Genomic DNA, 22364 nt, shown 5'->3' with positions numbered 1-22364 from the left:
AATTCGCAGACCGACTACACAGTGCATTGCAGTACACGCTATAGAATGGGCGTTGGCGGAGCCCAAGGACCCTCGGAAACTTGCGCACTTGGCGAGCCTTTGAACATTGGAATGAGTGTGCTAGCCACGGCTTAAGTTTCTTAAATACTGTCGGTGTAAAATCATCCCAATCGAGACGTGATCAAAAGGCTGCATTTGCATAATTCCATAATTGCCACACGCATTACAGCAAACACAATAGGATAGCGTGAACGATGTGGTAATGCATTATAGCGTCACTGGATGCTTGAGGAGGTCCTCGTCTTCCTTCCCATCATTCATAGAGCCACATCAAGAGCAAATGAAAGTGAGATATAGTTACTTCGTTTTCTAATTCTTTATACCCTTTTCCGACCCAGGCACATCTCTGCCCGAACTGATGGCAAGCTTTTCGGGTGCGTCATTATATGCCTCAGCGTCAAATGCAAGCAGCTAAACGAGATTTATGTGTAAAAGAGAAGTACTGCAATTTAGAGTGCGCACTGTCCCCGTCACGGTCTGTGGAGCTGGATCATTGCTCTGTGGTCCTCAAGGTAGCGAATGTACCATACTTTCGGGGGAACCGCCACAGGATCGCTCCAGGACTGAAATGTAATAGAAAATAAGCAGCGCCTCATGGAACCAAGAAATGGAATGGTAGGCTCCCACAGATGCCAAGTCCTTATCTGTAATCTTGTCTGTGATTCGTGTCCGAGGATCTGTACAAGAAGCAGAATCTAGCCATCTATTGTCCCGTTGGCTTTAAAATTCCGATTGCAGGCCACGCGCGGAATCGTTTTCTGTACGTGTATCTGTCCATTAGAAATTTTGCGTGAACTGCCATAAAATTTTTCAAACGTGCTCTTCGAACATGCAGAATGCCAAAAACGTCCATGTCTTAGCGACTATTTCGTAAACGTGATTCTTCAATTGTATGTATTTTGTTTTAACATATAAAGGTGCTTTATGAACTAATTAATTTCTGAACAATGCAATGACTGTAATAGCATTATAAATCTACGTCTGCTGAACCCTCTTCAGTCAAAATTTCGACGTTACCGTTGTTTTGATATAAAAGGGCAAGCAACTCAACTGCAATTTTTAATCCGTATATCTACGCTAATTGAACAGTGTGCAACAAGCACCAATTGTAAAGTTGCCGGAAAATCGAGAAAACTCCAACCGGTGCGGTTCGTAAAAGCGCCCTCTTCAACTTGGAATCTGCTCAACTGTGCTGCGAGTGATCGTCACTAGATGCCAATAATACATGCATTAAATCAATTTTCATACGTAACATGAAAGCTGTGCATCAATAAAGTGGCTGCATGCAAACAGCCATTTCGCTACAGTCACGCGTTGGCGCAGCCATCGCTCAAGGCGACCTCTCAGGCATTCAGCAGTCTTGCACTCGCTTACCTTCTCATCAAAAACAGTTTAAAACGTTCTTAGAAGGATGAACGATAAACATACAGCTGTCAAGGCGGCTACATGGTCAAACGTTTTCCAAAAGAGAAACCAAAAGTCGCTTGTCTGGATTCACAATGCACGACGCATCCATGTATGCGCACGAACCTAATGTCCGCTTTGACACACACCTATAATTCAAGCAATTACCTGCGAACACTATACGACTGCAGTTCGGAGAGTCAGGCGAATTTCAGACTGGCTGTGCAATCTCGGCCATCCAATTGCACTATTTCCCTAATAATATGGAAGGACACCCGAGCACAAGTGTACACAAAGAGCCGTCTTGTATCAAAACAAGGGAACTGCTCAGAATGGCGCGACCAAGTCGAGGGCTGGTCACGAGAAACCTTAATCAGGACTCCAAATCGCGTGTGTGCGTCGTCATGCGGATAGAGCTGCCTTTATTTTGCCGTAATTGTTTATGCTTCTTAAACTACATCAGAATGCTCGCTTAAACCTGAGACGTCACGCAAGAAGGTCCATTCGCATCAAAAGCTACCATCTAGAAATCACGGCTGCATGTCTGAGTCATGGCTTCTAACCATCTCCGCGCCCGCTAAGTACTCATTGGCTAAGGTACTATTCCGCACGCCCGCTTGCAGAATTACCTTCGTCGGACATAGCGCACAGGCACTCGTGACTGTTATTTCGACACATTGCGTACGTGATTTTGTTCCGTCTAAACGTGATGCCTATCAGGTACCTGCCTTTAATGACAGCCAGCTCTTTTCTTTCTTTCTTTTCCTTTTATTTTATTTTATTTTTTGCTGCCCGTGTTTTCACAGAGAGACAAACGCCATGGCAACATTTGCTGAGGATTCGTACTAACGTTACCAGTTTCAACATCGCTCTGTTAGGTTCTTATTTCCATAAATTCACATGCACAAAATCCAGTTTTCACCGCGTCTGTGTGCCTCCGTCCATAGCACGTTTACGACGTGCATCAACCCTCGGCCTCCTCGAGGACCCGTTCCTGACCGACAGCACGACACATGAAAGCAATGATGTCCAGCTAACGCACATCCACTAAAATGTCAGACAAGTGATTGCATATCGACAAGCTCATAACAGTTCTAAATTACCTGAACAGGGAGATGTAAAAGTTCTATTGACATGGAGAACCACTGTCACTACTGCTGCTCAGCCGTAACCGTGTCGCTCTGGTGGTCTCGTTACACATGTCGAACGACGGAGTTGTTAGACCGCAGGCCCTATTTTCTGCGGTGAATGCTTCTGGTGAATCCTTCGACGAAGAATGTTGGCCCGTTGTCACACCGAGTGGATTTCTGTGAGTGGCAGATATGTGCCTAAGATTCTTGTGGCCGTGGCGTGCATCGAAGAAATTGCTATCGTTCTAGGCCATTTTGAATAGTCAGAGGCCACAATCGCTGACCTTGGAACAAGCCAGCGAATTCGCCTCTGCCACGGATTGTCTTGTGACGCTCAACTTACACTTTGATGTCGAACAACAACCAACCAGGTACTCAGTCTCTGCGTGTGCAACTGGCAGATCTTCGCTCTGGCGGTATTTTACCTTGCAGTCATGTCCTCTAAAGAGGAAACACTAGAGGCGTATGCCGGGTTATACCACGCATGGTGTCAGCTTCTCGGTGTTGAGCAGATACTTTGGTCTGCACACACAGTCTTCGGTCTGTACTACTCGTGCCGCCTGAATATTGTAACACTGGCTGTAATTGACATTTCGTCCCGATTGCTCCGGGTGTGTCCTCTTTTCCATGCTAACATTGCCCGGGATGCAAAAGTGATAGACCCTTCTCAGTCATGTCGTTCATTATTGGCGCTTCAGCACAGCACCACCGTATTAAGAAGAATTCCCCGTCGTGGGAATTGTCCAGTCCTAAGAATACTTGCAACTCAGGCGTCGGATTGACAACCGATATCATATGTGTGGCCAAGACGTCACAGCCTGCGATGCGCGTGCGACGCTTTCGCAAACCGGATTCAGGAAGCCATGGAATAGTGGAGAGAGGCGTCCGCTGTCTGAAGAATGAGAGAGTGACGTATTTCCTGTCATATGAAGTTCGGAGCCATGGGGTACGAGAGTATGTTATCAGGGCCTGCGAGAGAAATTACGGGCCCCGGGGATCAGTCCTGCCCGGGCCCCTCTTGACGTCTCGATAACATGGTCTAAGTATGTCTCGTTTGTATGACTACGTGTGGCTCTCGCTGCTCCAGACGTGTCCATCACGTCACAGTAAACCGCATGTATCAGCTTCGCCCCTGCTGCTAGCCAACAGTAGGCCCTTGGGTCGGGCGTGCCCCTGAAGAGATTCGGCTCCATCCCCGGCTGTCCCCTCGCGTTCTCGACGGCCCTGTATGTTATTGCTTAGCAACAATGACGAAGGGCACTTAACCTGTCAATAATAGCCGTCCTTCCACACTTGCGTTATTGTACAACAGGTACATGTCTTTTCATAAGCAATCGTGGCGATAGAACAACCGAACAACTGCACACACAAATAAAGAGACTATGATGAGAGTGGGCTGATGCCGGCCAGCAGGCTGGGCGCTGCCCCAGTGCCAACTGTATAGAGAATGAAATATGATAAGTGAGATGGCAGTTCAGGTGACCAGAGCACGGTGGAGAGTCCGGTTGATGACAGAAAGTCCCAAAAGTGACGGAGACCTTAATGGCATATAAGCGGGCAAAAGGGCGACATATGGGCATATGGGCCAGGGGCCCAGCACCTTGCCGAGGGTAAAGGGGCGACGGTCGACTGCATGCATCCCGCGCTGCAACAGCCGCAAAGCGCGTTCATCGGTCGGATTTTATAGAGAATGGAAACTAAAAGCCATTGTCGACCAAGCAAGCAAATGTGCCACACACGCCTCCGGCGACGCTCCTCGAGGTTCCATTGCTAAGGAGAAAGCGTGGACCTGGATTACGAAGCCGTCCCACGCATCATACGGGCCGATGTGAAGACTGCTGACTACCAAAGGAGGATGGCCGCCATGAAGGAATACGACCACAAAGTGAAATCTCTTCTCGTAGGACGAATCCAATAAAATAAACATTATTCTACAATTCCATCTTGTACTTGAGTGATGTGGCGACTTATGAGGGTATGGTACAGGAGGGCAGCTGAAATCATGAGTCATCGAACAGATGCCTACATGTCTCACGTTTCTTGTCGTCGTTTGCGATGTTCGCCACTTCAAACTAGAACTCCAGTCGCTCCATGTACAGGCTTTCAAAGCCCCGGTATGGCGTGTTTAGTTCACCGATGCGAAAAGGTACTCTCAAAGCACCTGAAGCGCGATGGCCGTTTGGCCGTCGTCCGACTCGAGCAGGATGAGCCACTGCTTTTTGCACGAATTGTTTGCTATATAGCCACATCGCCGTTATGTCTTAAGGGAGTAGTATGTCCTTCTACGCTTCTACATACCTACTTTATTCTACAATCGGGCCTATTACAAAACCGAGGTGTCTGTGATTACGACATTCGCGCATCGCGTCCTCGCGTGCTCATGGCCGACATTGCGACGCATGAAAACAAGACCCAACCAGCACCCAGGCGTGCATGCGTATGCAGCAGGTATCTCTTGTTGGAAGTGCTCAACTTCGGCAAGCGAATACATCACCATCACCTTGGGAACTCTTCTTTCCTTCGAATACAGGTGGAACGTATAGATATAGAGGAATCGAGAGTGTATCGTATACGGCGCCCCGTAATCGCATTGCAACTACGGGCGAATCCATATATATGTGTGTATATATATTTGTATACATCTATCCCAGGCGTATTTACAAGTGGCGATTATATACGATCACACATGCGCTCCCAGTATGTATCTGAACTCAGGCGAAAAGAAGGCGCAGATTCCGAAGCGGCGGAGAGCGTGAAGTCCCTGAGTGTGTGATGTGTGCGTTTATCTCCGCACGCATAATGCGTGGGCGTACGCTGCATCGGAAGCGCGTCTTTCCTCGACTCGCTTACTTATTCATACCACGAAATGACGATTCATTACCAACATTCTTAGGCCGCTGACAGGTGCGAGTTCCGTAAAATGCGAATCTAGCAACTGGCTTTATCAGAAAGCGCACATAGAGGTAATAGCTGTGCCTACGCACCTCTAACTATATCACGCGAACATAAATCTTCTTTATGGAAGTCTCGCAAGATTAATGGCTTGTGTTACGTTTTGTTATGCAGGCTCGAGGCGCGCCACTCGGTGTTGTGACTCAATGTGAGACTGAGCGCTCAATTGTGTTCTTCAATGCAGTTTTCAATCCCTGTGTTATGCGTTTTTTTCTTTTTTTCGTGACAGAGGACTCGCCGTTGTACTGGGAGAATGGACAAGGCTATGGCTCGCTGTAATATGATATTATCCGTAATTGCAAGGGGAGAGGCAGCAAAGCCACAAAATCACCGAAATAAAAACCGAAGAATAATAAAAGTAGTAAACTAAACAGAATCTCGAAAACATACGAGATGTGTCCGCTTCATGCACATTCTTTACATGAATGTGCCGTTTATTGTTTTGCTCTATCCAATCCAAATACGGTTAGATCAGCGTATCCTGACAGTGCCTTAAAAATGAAACAAAAAGTTTGACACGCCGTTTGGTACTAGAAGAGAAACACACACAAAGAGAGAGAGAGAGAGAGAGAAAACCCACAACAACGTCAGTAAAGAACAAGGTGGCCAACAACTATAGGAGCACACCGCACACAATGAACTATGGACATACAAATTCTGCCATCGCGGAATGGGTGGGCGGCAGACCCTCGCTTTCCACCTCCAACTGTCGTCCGTGCCACTCCCCACGTCGCCTGACTTCAACCTATGATTTTGCGAAGCGTTGAAGGTGCTTATTTAATAATTCCGTAACAAAGAAACCATTCATCGGAAGTGACCCTGAATGGCGAGAATAATTTGTTGTCCTTCGACACTTTATTGAGCACATAGACCCATTCGATTTGTGCGTTTGACAGTTTCTCTTTTACTTCGTGTCACGCAGCTTGAAGGCTGATCACAACAGGGACCACACAATAAGGGCCAATCATTACGCTGTCGACGAGTATGGTGATATTCTTGACAAAATATACGAAGGGGTCTCACCAAAATTTTTGAAGGAATCAATTTCTATCCTTGTCCGTATGACGTGAGCGGATATGTCTTCCGCATCTTTCTATTGTTCGTTTCCAAGTGGAAGTGCTCAAGGTGAGGAAAGATACACGGGTCCATAATCGGGTCGATAATAACCCACATCTTGCAGCAGTTACTTCTACGACAAGCCTCCTCGGCGCAGTTTTACTCTATGACACGCCCCACGTATTTGACCCTATACCTAAAAATTATTCGTTCATTCTTCACTGTATATTAGTATTTGAACTATCCAATGTGAAACGTCCTCCCAAAACTGTAGTGATGACAAACCCTACAACGATCACTTGAAGAAAATTGCACGTAAGTTTGAAGAAATATATTAAATATATTGTTGCCGGGTGTAAACAACGACAGCCTGTCACTTTTCTGCGGGTGTACTGGGGGAGGAGTAGTTTCCTTCCTCGCACAGTTTGTATCAACTCCTGGAACGTGTGCAACGCCTTGACCGTCCCCGTCGAAAACCAAAGCAATAGGTGTCGAGCCCCGTGGCATGCAAACACCGAACTAATTGAGCCATGCGTGCTGCAAAACAAAGAATGCGTGCGCTGAGCGCCTGCCCCTTTATGTGTGCTGTTTGTGCCCCCGGCGATTCCGACATTTTACACTCACTTGGTCGAAACTTTTGAACTACACGGTGAACTCCATTATCATCTCTGTTCTTCTCTGGTCATAATCTCTTTGTTTCCTCATCATCTCATCATCTGTTTGTACTTTCTGTGTGTAAGCGTGCTGGGGTAGCCAGTTCTACTTCGTCGAAACCCACTTTTTTCTTTATTACATCACCATCACCCTTTATTAAAAAGAAGTACACGTTTCTAATGTACCCAAATCATGAGCACCGGCACATGCTGCCGCTGCTCATGATTGTAAGCAAAAAAAAAAAAAAGAAAGAAAAAAAAAAGAGGGGAGAGAGAAAAAGAAATCACACAAAAAACCACTGCCTGCGGCGAAGAAACACCCATCAGATCATCATCACTGCAATAAAGTTGTGTTGCTGTTTAAAACTATAGCCTATACACAGTCCGTGGTTTTCACCTCTCAACCAGGATAGATGAGACGAATGAATGATGACTGTCCCCTGATGACGTCCCCTGAGTATACTGTCCCAGTCTCCAGGCTTCAAAATATTCCATGAGGAATGGACATATACTGTGCGATCGTATACGGATATATATGTTTGATATTACGCGATATCGCGTTATGAATTGATATAGGGTCCCAGGGGTTGATCCAGGATTTTCCTGAGGTGGGGGACAGCATTCTACACGCACTACCCACAGTCAACTGCAACACTATTGGAAGATAAACAGAAGGCTGTCAGGACATTCGTACCCCCCTTTCTCTCTCTCTCTCTCTCTCTTGAGGTCCGCACCTGAAGAGTCATAAGAGTGTTGTTCTTCGAGTGAAGTCCGTTTCCGTGACATCGAACCGTGTCGGTAATACAATTTGGTGCCGTCTACCTGACTTCTCTTTCACAGAAACGGACAGAGAAGCTTTACGGTGCATTTTATACATCCAGAACGGGGGGGAACGGGGGGAACGAAAAGGAAAAGAAAAACGGGGAAAGGTCAGCCAAACGGGACGTCGGCTTGATATTCCAGAAATAAGAAATAATAATAAATAAATAAAAAGAAAAGATAAGAATTAAAGAAAGAAAGAAATAATAATAAATAAATAAAAAGAAATAAAGAAAATTAAGAAATAAGAAATAAAGAAAAAAATTAGGAAATACCGAAAAACTAACAAATGATGAAAGAAGGATGAGGTAGATTAAAGACACAGATGACAAAAAAAAAGATTACTAATAAACGGTGAAAGAATGATGAGATGAATCACAGAAGATGACTTTAAAAGGAAAGCATGAGGTTAATGCGTTGAGGGTGAGAGTGGGTAACATTGTGAAACATGGTATATTGAAGGGTTATATATGCTAGAGTTTAGGCCTCCGGGGTTCGCCATGTCGGGAAAAGTACTGGTTGGGATGTAATATACTAATACATATACAACAAAAACAAATAGATGATGTGACGATAAATGGGGAATGCATGTAGATATAGCATTCGGAAATGTGGACGATCAGATCAGAGTGTGGCTCCTTTGCTCCCGTCGCATACGCAAGAGATTATTGTTCTGTCATATGAGCTCGTTCCCACGAGGGTGGCAAATGTGAGTATCTCGTTTTTTTTTTTTTTTGTTACCCTTTGAGTAAAGAGGATTTGTTGCGTTCCCAATAGCTAGCTGTCATGACCATTGCATTTCCCCCCACATTTCACGCAGTATTTTGGCTAAAAATAGTGCGTTAACTGTTATGTTGTTCGAAATTTGCTTTCGTGCCCCGTCATATACTTCGGCTACGCACACCACTTATGTGTTCCTAAATGAAGCAGAATATTGCCTGTGTTTACAACGCTCCCCCGTTCATTTCATCCTAACGTTATCATCTAGTGCCATCCAATCCTGGTTGTTGATGGGCACCAGAAAAACAAAGAATTGAATTGAAGCCTTTTGTCACCGTCTTCTCCCATTTCCTCATCCATCTCCGCATACAGTAATATACGACTATATTGCCGGGAGCTTCGCGTGATGGAGGCGACATACATGGAGTCGCAATACTCTCCGATGCGTGTAACTGATTCAACAAACATATGTTCGTGGCAAACGAGCTGAAACTTTGGCACATGGACGCTTCGGTAAATGAAAAATGATGGCCGAGGTGCCTATTCGTACAAGAAAGCTAGAACAGTAGAAAGCTAGGTTGAACGAGAGCAGAACAGAACAACTGCGACACAGACATTGATGACTTAAACGTTTATCACAGTCGAAGACCGCACGAACTGCGGAAAAACTAATCGTAGAGAAGTGTGGAGAAGCAGACGGGGCAAGGTTAGAACGAGTTTTACCAGTACATTAATCTGCGGTGGGAATGCTAGATACATACTGCATATTGCAACTATTTGGCACAGAGAAGATATCACGTCTACCGCTTTTGCAGGTGTCGTCGCACTTTCTATATACTGCACTGTAACGCTTAAAGAGTGCACGATAAAAGGACACCACGATGACGTACATGTCTTAACGTTGTCCGATATCAGCATTCCTCCAATGAAACCAGTGTTCTGTTGTGCTCCCGTAACAAATTGCACTCCTCTGTCCAATCTTTTCGGTGTTTCACTACACTACATGCAGTCAAGTGGTGACGATAAACAGCCGCACCAGAAACTTGCCAATAAATCTGCCGCTTGTTCGCGGCGAAGCAACATTGTTCACGGGTGGCAAAAGCGTGTATCGATTGTTATCAAGTCGTAAAACCGAGACCGTTATATCTCATCTCCGTCCAGTATGGGTTTCGCGTTGCATGGGCCCGATAAAATCTGCAGGTCGGTTTCGACGAAAACGGTGCAATGCAAGCATGCTATGCACCGAGTTCTTCACAAGGAAAGGAGTGCTGAAGAAAGAAACGCAGCATTTCGTAAACCGAGTATTTTGGTCTAACATGAGACCGTTACATATTACGTGTTGCGATGATTCATACCCCATTCTCATATTTCAGTGGAACGTATTGTATGTTGGCATGCACAGAATCATTGGCATGTGTATGCATATGGGCAGTGTGTGTGCATAGAGATCATGATCGTGTGCAAGGAACTCGCGTGAGAGGCGTCTTTGTGATATCAGGGAATTCAGAAAACGGTGATATACAAGTTGTCTTCGTCTATGCATCCGTAATAGTTAGACAAAAGCTTACGCAGCTGGCGTCCTCAGTTCTCACGTTTCAACTCTCACACGAGAATACCGTATACTATTGGACAACGTCAGATAGTGATCGCCTTACAACAAATTTATACCAACTGACGAGTGAAATATTTCGTCGACATAACTGGATATTTCACGATCCAGTGGCGGATTGATTGGTTAGACGGACAGTGACATCCTGTTCCTCATTTAGGTAACCAACGAGTTCTCCTTTTTTATGCATATATGGATGTGAGATGCTGAGTTTGACTTTGATTATAGAAAAACGGATTATAGATGCTGAATTAAACGCTCTTTGCTTCAATCATGACAATGACGTGCGATGACTCCGAGCACATGGCAGACGTTGCGCACAACCGCTTGCCACAACTTGGAGGATCGCCGTCAAAAACGTAGACGTGCACTCACCTTGCAGCCTGTCTTTGACAACGGCATGTGCTGGTCCAATCCAAGGAAAGCCAGAAGGAAAGGAATTCATCGGTGCCGGCCGATGAGCTGGCACGCGAATCACAGTTCCATTGGCACCAAGGTGCAGAGGACTGAGCTGGGAGGCGCCAGGCAACCCTGACGGCGAACCAGCGGCGGCGGGGACCGTCAGTGGGCTCAAGGAAGACCCTTCACCCGCGGTCCCAGGACCACAGTCCCCGCTGACAGGTCTCTCTGGCGAGTCATCGCCGAGAAGCCTGCTTATGCTGAACGACAACCGTGGCTTGAACCCCTGAGCCTGCAGTGGTGGGCTGTTGATCTGTGAAGGCACGGGTGACGGGGAGCGACTTCCATCCGTTGGCTCTGGGCTGGTCATCCTAGTGCTCATCGCGTGGAGTCCATATCCTCGTCAGTGGTGCAAAACACGTCGTTCTCTGTACGCGAGCAGAACTCCAGTGGGGTGCCCCCGGCGAGGTCGGCCTCGCGCGATTATGAGCGCTGGGCGGTGCTTCCCATTGGAGGCGGGAGGGAAAGCTCTCGACACATGCTTCTCACTCTCCGCCTCCACACACTGCTCCGCCTCAGTTGACGGGATCTTGCCAATGAACCGAGCTCAGCACTGCCATTTAGAGCTCAATGATCAGGAATACCGTGCGGAAGGAAACTTATTCCCAGGTCACCTTCTTCAGAGTATACAGATTGAACGATGCTCAAATCGAGGTATTGCTCGGAGTAACAAGAACCCAGTTGGAATTATTCTCTCTCTCACTGTGCAAGTATTGTTGTAAAGCGTAGAATCGCATGCATGTGCCAATGTCAGTGAGAAGAGATGGTGAAATAGTCTGGAAAAGGCTCCGAGATGCGCAATCAGCCGCGGTGCCCTTCCCAGCCACCCCATTTTTGCTTGTATATTATTGGTTTGTTATTCATGTTGTCCCCACGATACTGTACCTAGGTCAGTCGCGTAAGACACGCACTTGTCTTGTAACTGGCAGCAGTCCCCTTCGTTTGGAGAGAGAGAGAGAGAAAAGAAAGGCGCAGATCACCCTTAAATCTGTCACCCGATAGCCCTTCCTCCTTGCACGTTAACATGAAATGCATATGCATAGCCCCACGTGGGGATGAGCCTGCTGGAAGTAAGGGCAATCAGGTTTGCATATATTGTTCCTCGACTTGATTTACTACAAACTCTATCAGCATGCCTGCAGAAGGAACAACAACAACAAATAAGTTAATGACAATGAATGGGGAAATTCGCCACTTGAGGAAAGATATTGCAGAATGCCCTGAAAACAGAACTTCGTCTTATAGCACGCCTGGAACCATCCACGTTATCACTTCTGATTTGAGGAGACATGTGGGCGTACGCCTTTTTGTTATACTACAGTTGCAAAGTGTCCAAAAAAAGGCGTACGCTTTTCATGTGCGACAGATCAGGAAAGAGGACGATATCATTGTGAATTATGGTTGACCAGAAACGTGTAATGTGGTGAAGTTCTGTTTTGAGCTGGCGTCCTCAATGGAAAATATTTTTCTTTTGTTTGTGACTCGTTCCCAATTCCGCACAAGTCATATATATACAGATATGTATAAGTATCACAAAGCATCTCGGAGAAATGAGTCGCGTGGTATGAAGAGATGTTGTTGCGGCGAGGAATGGACAAGGTTCCACTCGCCTCAAGAAAATGAAGATATCAAAGATATACCAGAAGATCGAGTGTAGGTAATGTTACGATTTCCATGTGGGAAAAACTGCTGCTCACCTATGGTAGAGCGTTAAGCACATAAAAAAAAGAAAAAAGACATTAATAAAGGACACATGCGTGGAGATCACGGAAGTCGAGAACGATTTAAATAATACTCAATTGCAGTGCTCGGCTATGGGCTGTGCGTGTGTGGTGCTGAGTTGGGTCAGCAGCTGACGTGTTTGTCACGTGTTGTGGACACATTGGTTGGTTCGATTTCGGATTACAACAGATAGTTTTCGTGGAGGGGATGCCTGGAAACAAAGGTCGAGAAGATAGCGTACTTTCCTTCTCCCACCTATCATCAAAATCTCAAAATCCTCAAAAGTCCCAGATTTCAGGACATGAAAATATGCAGAGATTCCCGGATTTCGGGATCTCGGAATCCCGGGTCCACTAGTCGACAGAACCTTATACACTGGAGGAAGGCTATATATGGGGGCTCTCTAGAGATCGAGCGTGTGTACACGGGATATAGCATAAGACACAGACAGTGGGGTTACATCAGCGCAAAAGAAACGGCCACGAAGAAACGTAGACGGCACACTGAGCACCCTCTCATCTAGTGAATTTAATTACAACGCACACATTTAAATAGTCTCGTGTCAGAGGTCGTCCTTCTAGTCGTTTCCAAAGAAGATAATGCACCCAAGAAACATAAATATATCATATCAATCTATCTATCTATCAATACTATAATCTATGGATGACAAGAACCTAGAAGCTAATGAAAAGCACTAGCAAGTCCTTCTATAGATGATCTTAATTGGAAACTACTGCAAGGACGGCATCTGGCCCCATAAATGTACGCTGCAAAGAGATGAGGGGGGGGGGGGGGAGGGGAAGGTGGGGAGGGGGAGTTCTTGCACTTTTTTTTTTTTTTTTTGTGAGTAAACCCTTGGCATGTGTGCTGCAAGGAGCACCGTAACCCTCCTGAACACTTTTACTGCCACTCTCCTCAAGTGCACATGATAAGCCTATGAAAAAAAAAAAAAAAAAAAAACAGAAAGAAGTCATGTTCATTCTCAGGCTTGCGTGTGCTTCGACGTTACACGTTATACATACTTTCATGCCTTATAGAACGAGAAACTAGAAAATGCGTACAAAGCTAGAGTATAACCCATGCTATACATATAGGAGCAAACACAGAATAGGTGTTATGTGCCTGATTAAACGGGAACTGAGTGGGCGATACTTTTGTTCATGGAAACATACATTCCCGTCATCTGCTTCACGATTCTCCACACACATGGTGTCTTCTTTCGTTCGTATAGGACTTTCGTGGTCTACCACTATAGCGTCGGTGAATTCAAGCATCGTAACATCAGCACCTGCTATTTTTTTAAGGTCATTTGTGAATCTAATAAGAGAACAATGCCTAGAAAAGCACTGAATAGTGCTGCTTGTGGCACAAGTTACATCAGGTTCAACACAAACTGTGGGACAAGAGTACCCTTGCGCACCTTGCTGCAGCAAGTCTGGGTTCAGCGACATATGGGTTGTCACTTGCACAGAACGACGAAAAAGAAAAAAAATTCAAGAGGTGTGTTCAAACTCCTTTAAATCGCATCACAAATGAGTAGCACAATAACATTATCCAACATTGCACTAATTTCACCAAGTTCATGTGTGGCTATGTCATAACACCGTTTCTAGTTGTAAAACTGGAAATCTCCCTTGTAACCCATGCGGTTTCAAATTGCACACTTGTCATCAATTTTCAGGACAGGGCACATCTCCTACAAGAGACATTCCCTCAGTCCACACACGCAGCTTTGAAGGTGCAGTCCACTGTGAGTTGAACATTTTCCTTGGAGAAATCATGCGCCTTATTAATGACCATGAAGAAACAAACTCGAATCAATAACAGTGGAAATTTCGGCGAGTTGGTGAGGCGTCATTGAACAACCGCTTTCTCGACGCGTAATACTTCCCCGAATGACCTCGATACTTGTTTTTATCCCGTCTTACACGTTTGTGTACCTTTTTCAGTTGTAGTGAACGTGCATGACCAGATCATGTCGTTTTCTGTTTGCACTCATTGGCAGTGATGGCCACTAACTACTTCTACAGTATAGTTTAACTATAACTACTAACTACTTCGCGATGGAGTAGTTTAACTAGTAGTTGAACTACTTTTCAGGGGAGTAGTTAAAACTACTTTGACTACTTAACGTTGTCCATCAACACCAATCCCTGTAGTGTTCTTGGACACCTAATTATGAATCACAAGCAGTGATAATGATATTTAAAATATACTCTTGTGCCTACGTCGCTTAATTCACATGCTGTCGTAAAATCCACTGCCTTTCTCTTGTATATTATGCGCTGACAAAAGAGCTTGCTGCGGAAATATTTTCTATGGAGTGAAAGCTTCCGCTATAAAGGTACGTAAAACATACGACGGACTATGTACGAGATTTACACTCAGGCTCCTTCGTCACAGATCAATGTGCCATGCACAAATATATAAACTAAGTTGCAGAATTATTTCACAGCAAATGAGGCTTCACTAGACAAGCATTAAAAGTGAAGATTTAGTACACATGCACGGCACAATTGCTCGGCACCTCCGTTCTCATCAAATAAGTAGCTCAAGGTAAAAGTCGGAAGCACAATCGTGCCGTAAAGCTTGCGGCAAAATTGGAGGTACTTTGGCGCCTGCAGTAACCTAACTACTGTAGTTAACTACTCGAAATAGTAGTTTAACTAGTAGTTGCCACTACATTTCTGCAAGTAGTTGATAACTACTTTTTAACTACAATTAGGTAGTTTAACTACATGTAGTGAACTATTGGCCATCACTGCTCATTGGTTTTCAATTATGGGGTGAATCAATATGGGCAATTTGCAGTCTAGCCAGCAACGTGAGCTGTGAGCAACGTGAGGTACATTGACAAACCTTAGTTTTACGTTTTTTTCATTATGTTTTATGACATAGCAGAGTTTACTTACGCATCTATCGAGTGATAATTGCATGCGATATAACTCCACTATGTTCACCATCAACTGCAGCCACACCGTTTGTTGCAGAATTTGAAGCTTGGGTTCGGAATGTTGCTGCAGAACTGTGTTTTCAATTTTCAACTGTTGTCGGCAACGAGACCTTCAGATATTTGCGCTCCACACTAAAACGTCAATTTATTTTCCATCCCGTAGATGCAAAAGAGGATTAAAGGTGAGGATTTGTGGGGGCCAATCCGTACAAAATTTAAAAAATGACCTGCATATAATCAAGTCATCTGTAGCCATAGTCAGCGAAAGGCGATTCGTTCTGGGTAGTTCACCGCAGGACCTTTTTTTTTTTTTTTTTTTGATGAAATCCAGAGGCTTCCGAGTGAAAGGCTTTCGTCCACCATGAGTGAAACTGTAACTGCAGAAATATTTTGCAGTGCTACTCTTTTTTTCTTCTTCTTGTTCCTTTTGCAGCAAAAACAGGAAACACACAGTAAATTTTCCAAATAATGACGCTACGAAAAGTAAGCGAGGTATCTCACTTTTCAATTTTGGAGGTAATATATTAAGCATGGTAGCAGTAGTTACTAAGCGCGTGAATTCTAGTGAGCAAAATAACTTACTTACCAAACACCTGTTGCAAGTTATAGCTGCATGTGACACCATGCCTTCTCGTGTGCCTCGCCATTTTGCATCGCTGGCGCACAGGCTTCGTCTACGGGGTTGCATTCAACCCCCATTTCAAGCATCTGATCGGCCGCTCCGACTCTATACGCTCTGCTCTCGCTGTGCTGTTTTGGCGGATACCAAGCATGTGCTTCTCGACTGCCATCTTTACACCTCCCAAAGAGCAGCTCTGCTTGTGTCGCCTGCAATCGATCGCGGCCGCACCATTCACATTGGCAACCATCCTCCGCCCTTGGTCTAACCAGATCGACCATCGCCAAGCTCTTGAGTGCTTCCAGATTTTTCTCCGGGAACCAGTCTCTTCTCTACCCTATGATGTGCCTGCGTACATATGTGTGTGTTGTGTTTTTGCCTAACGTTCTGGTGATGTCTCACTGACTCCACTGACTATCGGCCCCTATTCAACGTCATTCATCACCTCATCATCAGGATACATCTCATTCTGCCCATTGTGCCTTGGGGTAGTGGGCCGCACCTCATGTGGCGAATTTCCCCATTCATCATCATTAATTTATCTGTTGTTGTTGTTGTTGCATGTGAAACTCGCGACATGCAACTACAAGCTTAATATGGGTCTAGAATGGAACACTCACATGCTGCAATTGCCAGAAGAATTCGCAACTGGTGGGTTCGTACAAATTACAGATGGAGATGACCAGGGCACAGACGCGAGGCAACGCACGAGAGAACTGCGAAGCGAGGAGGGATTCTGCAAGCAAAGCCCAATATGCACGCGCTCGCTGAGACTTGCACAAGTTCGAATTGAGCCAGACAACAGGGGAACTGAGGAACTCCCCTTGTGTATGTTGGACTGTTACAGTCGGGAGAGGGGAACAGGAGGGAGTTGAAGGGAGTGAAAATGGTTGTTACATCCAAAATATACCCTTTTTTTTGTTCACTCTGAAAGCAGAACTTCACCGATAGCACGCTCTGCGCCAACCATTGCCACGAATGATAGGTTTATCGCTTCTCATTTGAAGAGGGAGGGAGGCCAGAGGCGTAAGCCTTGTTGTGACACCTTGTGCACTGCACTCTTAAAAATGTGTGTGTGTGTGTGGGGGGGGGGGTCGAAGTAGCTTGCCGTTGTTGGTCGCACTCGAGGGGGGGGGATATGTTTAATAGAGTGAAAGAAAAAGAAATAAAGAGAAAATGCAATGTCAGCCAGGCTATTGCCAGCTGGCTATTCTGAAAAAGAAACTGAAAAATAAACAAAAAGAAAGAAAAAGGAAGGAACTGAAAATAAACAAAAAGAAAGAAAGGAAAGGAAAAAATGAAAGAAAAACAGGCACGCGGTGCAGTGCAGTGCAGGCACGAAAGAAAGTCCCAAGAATGTCCAGTCAGAGAGCAGACGCAAGGCCTGAGTCTTTCAAGAAGCGGAGCAGGGCTGTGGTGACGGCCCACTGAGTAGGCCGAGGGACGGGACCAAGGAGGGTGGCCATGTACAATGTGTTGCAGCCCAGCGGCGATGGAGGGCTTGCCGTTGGGGAATGTGCTGCTGGCAGTGCAGAAGACAATGAGGAATGTCGGCCACCTCGCCACAGCTGGAACACAAGGGGGAGCTGGATTGGCCCATTTTGTAAAGAAGCAATGGGGTGCGGGCAACGTTGAGACGGAGGGGGTGCAGCAGTGATTCCTTCTGACGACTGCAGCGACACGCAATGAAAAAGCACTCTAAAAACAGAACTTCACCGCATAGCACGCTGTGCGCCAACCATTGCCGCGAATGATAGGGTTATCGCTTTTGATTCGAGGAGAGAGGGGGGCGTACACCTTTTTGTGGCAATTTGGATATAAGAAAATTGCCACAAAAAGGCGTACACCCCCTCTCTCTTCGAATAAGAAGTGATAACCCTATCATTCTTGGCAATGCATGGAGCACAGCGTGCTATGCGGTGATAAGGTGAAAAGTGTATTACACCCTTTTCTAAAATACAGTGATGAGGTATAGTGATATAGGACGTAGACTTGGAGAACAAGAGCCTCCCTGCACACGTCAGGAAAGGCAATGCTCACCCAGTTGCAAAGATGGATTTCACATCTGCCAAACTATTTACAGCTCCAAACGCCTGACATGATACCACAGCGTTCTTGCTGTGTACGATGAGTAGTCCAAGTAAAGTGCCCATCTTACATAGCAAACGAGAAGCTTGAGCACCTGCCCAATAAGCGTAGTAGCTGTGTGTGACTTAATATTGCTGAGCTCATAGCCCGCGATACTCATGCCTACTATTATCAGGTGCAATGTCAAATGCTTGTGTATCAGGTAGAGTGTGCAGACGTTGTGCTCTGGAAAAAGATGAAATCTCTGTGCAACGGATTTGTAGGAATGATCAACTTCTTGAAGCTGCCATAAGAAAGACTGAAGTGTTCTTCAGACATGCTGTTCTCACAAGTGGTGGAAAAGTGGTTCACCCAACAGAGAAAATAGGAGGACTCCATACAGATTAAAGCCTTATGCCTTATACAGATTAGAGCCAATTATCGTATATCCAAATTGACACAAAAAGGCGTGCGCCTCCCTCTCTCCTCGAATCAGAAGCGATAACCCTATCATTCGTGGCAATGGTTGGCGCGGAGCGTGCTATGCGGTGAAGTTCAGTTTTTAGAGTGTATGCCTCCTGTTTTCAACAAATTCCAGGGGAGGGAAAGATCACATTTGGGATGATGGTTCGCTAAGCGCGTGTTACTGTTTGAAGATATTTGAAGATAAGAATAAGATGGCGCTTTCACTAAATTTATACAAGGTTGTGCGGGCGTCTCATATAGAGTTACGGGGCGTCTGGACGGCGCCTTTCCTCCTCAGAGCGCTCCTCCGCTTAAGGAGTGACGTAATGCGGCCGGATGTTCTGCGGCCGCGGAAGCAGCGCTGATATTTAAAATTTGTTTATTTACTGTCCAAGCACTTTTCGAACGAAAAAATTAGCCATGTAGATTCTGGGCCGATGTCGAACAGAATGGTATTGGTTTCATAGATGGGTTTCCGGGTGCGACCGTCCCTCTAAGGCGACTTAGCAATAAACACTCGCAAAACTGTCACATTCCCCAGAATATTAAATTCTGCTGTGGAGGCTTTCCTCGGTATATAGAGGTAAGTTATATTTGTTCTCGTTATAAATTATTCCCAGACCCTCGTCGCCGGAATACCTCTGCAGAGGTTGCGCAGACGAAGGTAACTCGCTCCGTCGGCTGAGAGTGGCAGGGGGCCCTTTTAGAACTGCATGATGCAACTACGTACATATAGTGGCTTAATTATGTATACGCTTCGCACAATGTCCGCTCTCTTTAAGCGATAGAAAACACTATACACGTCCAACCATAATTCGTTGACAGCGCCTAATCATGGAGCTGATAGACTGACGACGGGCCTTTTTGGAGTTCGCAAACGCACTTGACAAATAAACCTCTGCTGCGGTTCTGTCTTTCTCAGGCGCGATTCTTGTTCTGCGGTGTATACCTTCTCGATCCTCACCTACAGGCTACCCTGCTGCAGTCAAGTTAAGAATGATGCCTCAGGTCCAGTCTTTATATTGCGAACAGAGACTGTTCTTGTCATGCATGGGCGCTCAGTAGAACAGCATTCTCTGTTCGGAATACATATAGGCTTTAGACCTGGGCGTCATTCTTAGCATGCTATACTACCGCCTTGCTTGATCTCACTCTGTCACTGCAGTCATGTTTGATTCCATGACCCTTGTTGCTGCCGCAAGGAAGGAGTTGACATACCGAAGGGGAGGGTAGTGGACTTTGAACTGTTTTAACGGGGATGCGGAAACATACACACTTAAGCTCGATTCACACATGCGTTTTTTGAACGCGTTTCGCGTTCGCGGCGCCGTGAAACGCGAGCCGCGGAGCGTTTCCAGCCGCTTTTCAAGAACCGCTCTGTGCTGCAGCTTCAGAGGGCAGAAACGCGAACGCTTTTCATCCAGCCAATCGGAGCGCTCGGAGGTGGCTTCCTTTTGGCGCCGGCGGGCAATGGCGGGCCTCCCGATACCGCGCTGGGATCTTTTGTCATTTGTGCGTGTGTAAGTGTTTGGTGCTTCCGCGTGAGTAAATTCTTTGTCACTAATAGTTGTTTGGTGTCTGAGCTGTCAACGATGAGCTGGGAATTTGCGCAAACCACGGAATCGACGAAAATAAATACGACTTGTGTGTAACCATGTGTTGGTCGTCGGTAGGTAAACACGTGTCTCGCTTCTTCTGCCGTTCTTTCTCTGCTATTGTGTCGCGTTTGTCTTTCCAACGATTGATAATTCCGGCAGAAATGCTTCACGGTAATTTTAAAATGGAGAACATGCTTCACAATGTAAATTTTGAGGAAGAGAGCTGGAAGTGTCGGTACGATCTTGACGTCGCAACAACAACGAAGCGCGTTTTCAGGATGGCGGCTCGGCTATGTGTGACAGGCCCCTCTCGGCGGCGCCGCGAACGCTGAGGCAGCGCTGCTTTTTGAAACGCATGTGTGAATGAGCTATAGAGAAGAGTTTTGAAGCCTGAAGAAGTGCAGTCTCTTGCACGAAAGTTCTTGTTCGAATAAATATTAGTTGCTCCTAACCGTTTTTCATGTTACGTGTGTGATTCCCTCTTCGCGGGCTCCTTGACAGTGTTTTATTTTTTTCCCCCTTTCGACGTATCCATTATTTTTGCAAAGCAACGCTTTCACTAGACGGGAATTAATGAAGCAAAACACATCCTGTGTGTACCAGTTCGCTATTCCGCTTTCTCCTGTTCCGACGTTTTCACATTGACATTACACCAGGTGACTGGAGGCTTTTGATCATGGGCGTTCCCATGATATTTTTTCCAAGTGGACGCAAAGTGATTCCAGGGGTGGGGGATAAAGTGTACAACCCCCTCATCTCTTTTCCTGCGGACTGCGCGGGTGGTCAGATGTTCATATTAATATGATATCTGAGCAAAATCATGACGACATATGAATAAAGGAGTGTACAATTTTCACAGGTGACCTTGAAGCTCCACTTGCTCCCCTCTCGATGCCACCAATGGCATTGATCGTACGCGCTGCTGCTGTAGCCACGTTACCTTAACCTAATTGAGAAGCCGCCAGAACGCTTCCGTATGTCCGATGGGTTTCAAACGATCCTCGATTTAGTTCTGATCCTGATCTTGTTGTCCCAACATGATATTGTTGTTGACTCAGATCCTGCGGTTTGTTGCGTCATTACCTGCCACACCTGCACACGTATTCAGTTTTCGTACCCTTACTGCTACTTTACCTTTCCAGCTGTGTTCTTTTCTGCATCACAATTCAAGACCATGTTCCTGTATCCCTTCTGTGCTTAGGGCTCTGTCAGTCAGCGAACGCTGCTATATATACGGACATATTCTTATTCTTCACCTATCACATCAACATCAAAATTACACTCGTTAAACTTTTCTTTCTTTCATGCTGCTTACCCCGAGAGTTTCGCTATTGCCCTTCGTACAGTAACCTTTATTTTGTGTCGTGACGTCCACTCTCATTGCCAACAATGTTACTTGAGGACCGTTTGTGTGATTTTATGGTGCCATCACCGTTAGTGTCGGCCACGCCCATTGCTGTGCGGTAAAAGGAGAAATGCATCCTCTAGTTGTCCTCTTGCTAGAAAACGAATTCGACGGCCGCGAATACAAAGAGCCGCCGTGAGTGCATGCGATGGCTTGCGCAGATTGGGGATGCCATGGCAAGCGGAACTATACTGAGATGGTCCCAGCGAGTGAGGCCAGGTGCCCCGAATAGAATACGAACAGCAGGTGCAATTCTTTATACATCAGGAAGCGTTCAGAAACACTCGGTGATGGCGCTCCCTCTGTTCAGTTTGTCTGCCGACTAGTCACTTTGTGCGTGACTAGACCTACAAGAGCGATGCATTTGCAATTCTTTCCATGATGCCACACCGCCCCCCTTCGGTTGCGCTTATAGGCATGTTGGTACATATGGTCTTATATCTTACGCTTTACATCCATATTTAATTTTGTTTTTCGTGTTCATGTTCGTTATCAAATTATTCATTTCGCCGAGTATAGTTCACAGGTGTACTTTTGGTGACGAGACTGACAAGTTACTATAGACGACCTGAACGCCCATGTCATTGATTACATAACGCCGCCACGCCAAACATGCTGGTGGGTACTATCAGCTTTATCAGCCTATCAGCCGACGCGTTTTTCCCGGTTCTTC

The 22364-nt window shown here is 45.8% G+C and overlaps 1 protein-coding gene across 1 annotated transcript in view; it reads right to left on the bottom strand.

Moving 5' to 3' along the window:
* LOC135397616 (T-cell leukemia homeobox protein 3-like) overlaps positions 1 to 11219 on the bottom strand; it is a 44401-nt gene extending 33182 nt beyond the window's left edge. Inside the window, exon 1 of the mRNA XM_064629236.1 lies at positions 10779 to 11219. Coding sequence (XP_064485306.1) covers positions 10779 to 11184 — 406 coding nt within the window. The 5' untranslated portion in view covers positions 11185 to 11219. The remainder of the gene's footprint in view (positions 1 to 10778) is intronic.
* Between the last annotated feature and the right edge of the window lie 11145 nt (positions 11220 to 22364).

The sequence above is a fragment of the Ornithodoros turicata genome, chromosome 1, assembly GCF_037126465.1.
Source record: "Ornithodoros turicata isolate Travis chromosome 1, ASM3712646v1, whole genome shotgun sequence".
Classification (NCBI taxonomy): domain Eukaryota; kingdom Metazoa; phylum Arthropoda; class Arachnida; order Ixodida; family Argasidae; genus Ornithodoros; species Ornithodoros turicata.
The sequence above is the reverse complement of the archived record's forward strand: the minus strand, read 5'-3'. Positions and strand labels throughout refer to the sequence as shown.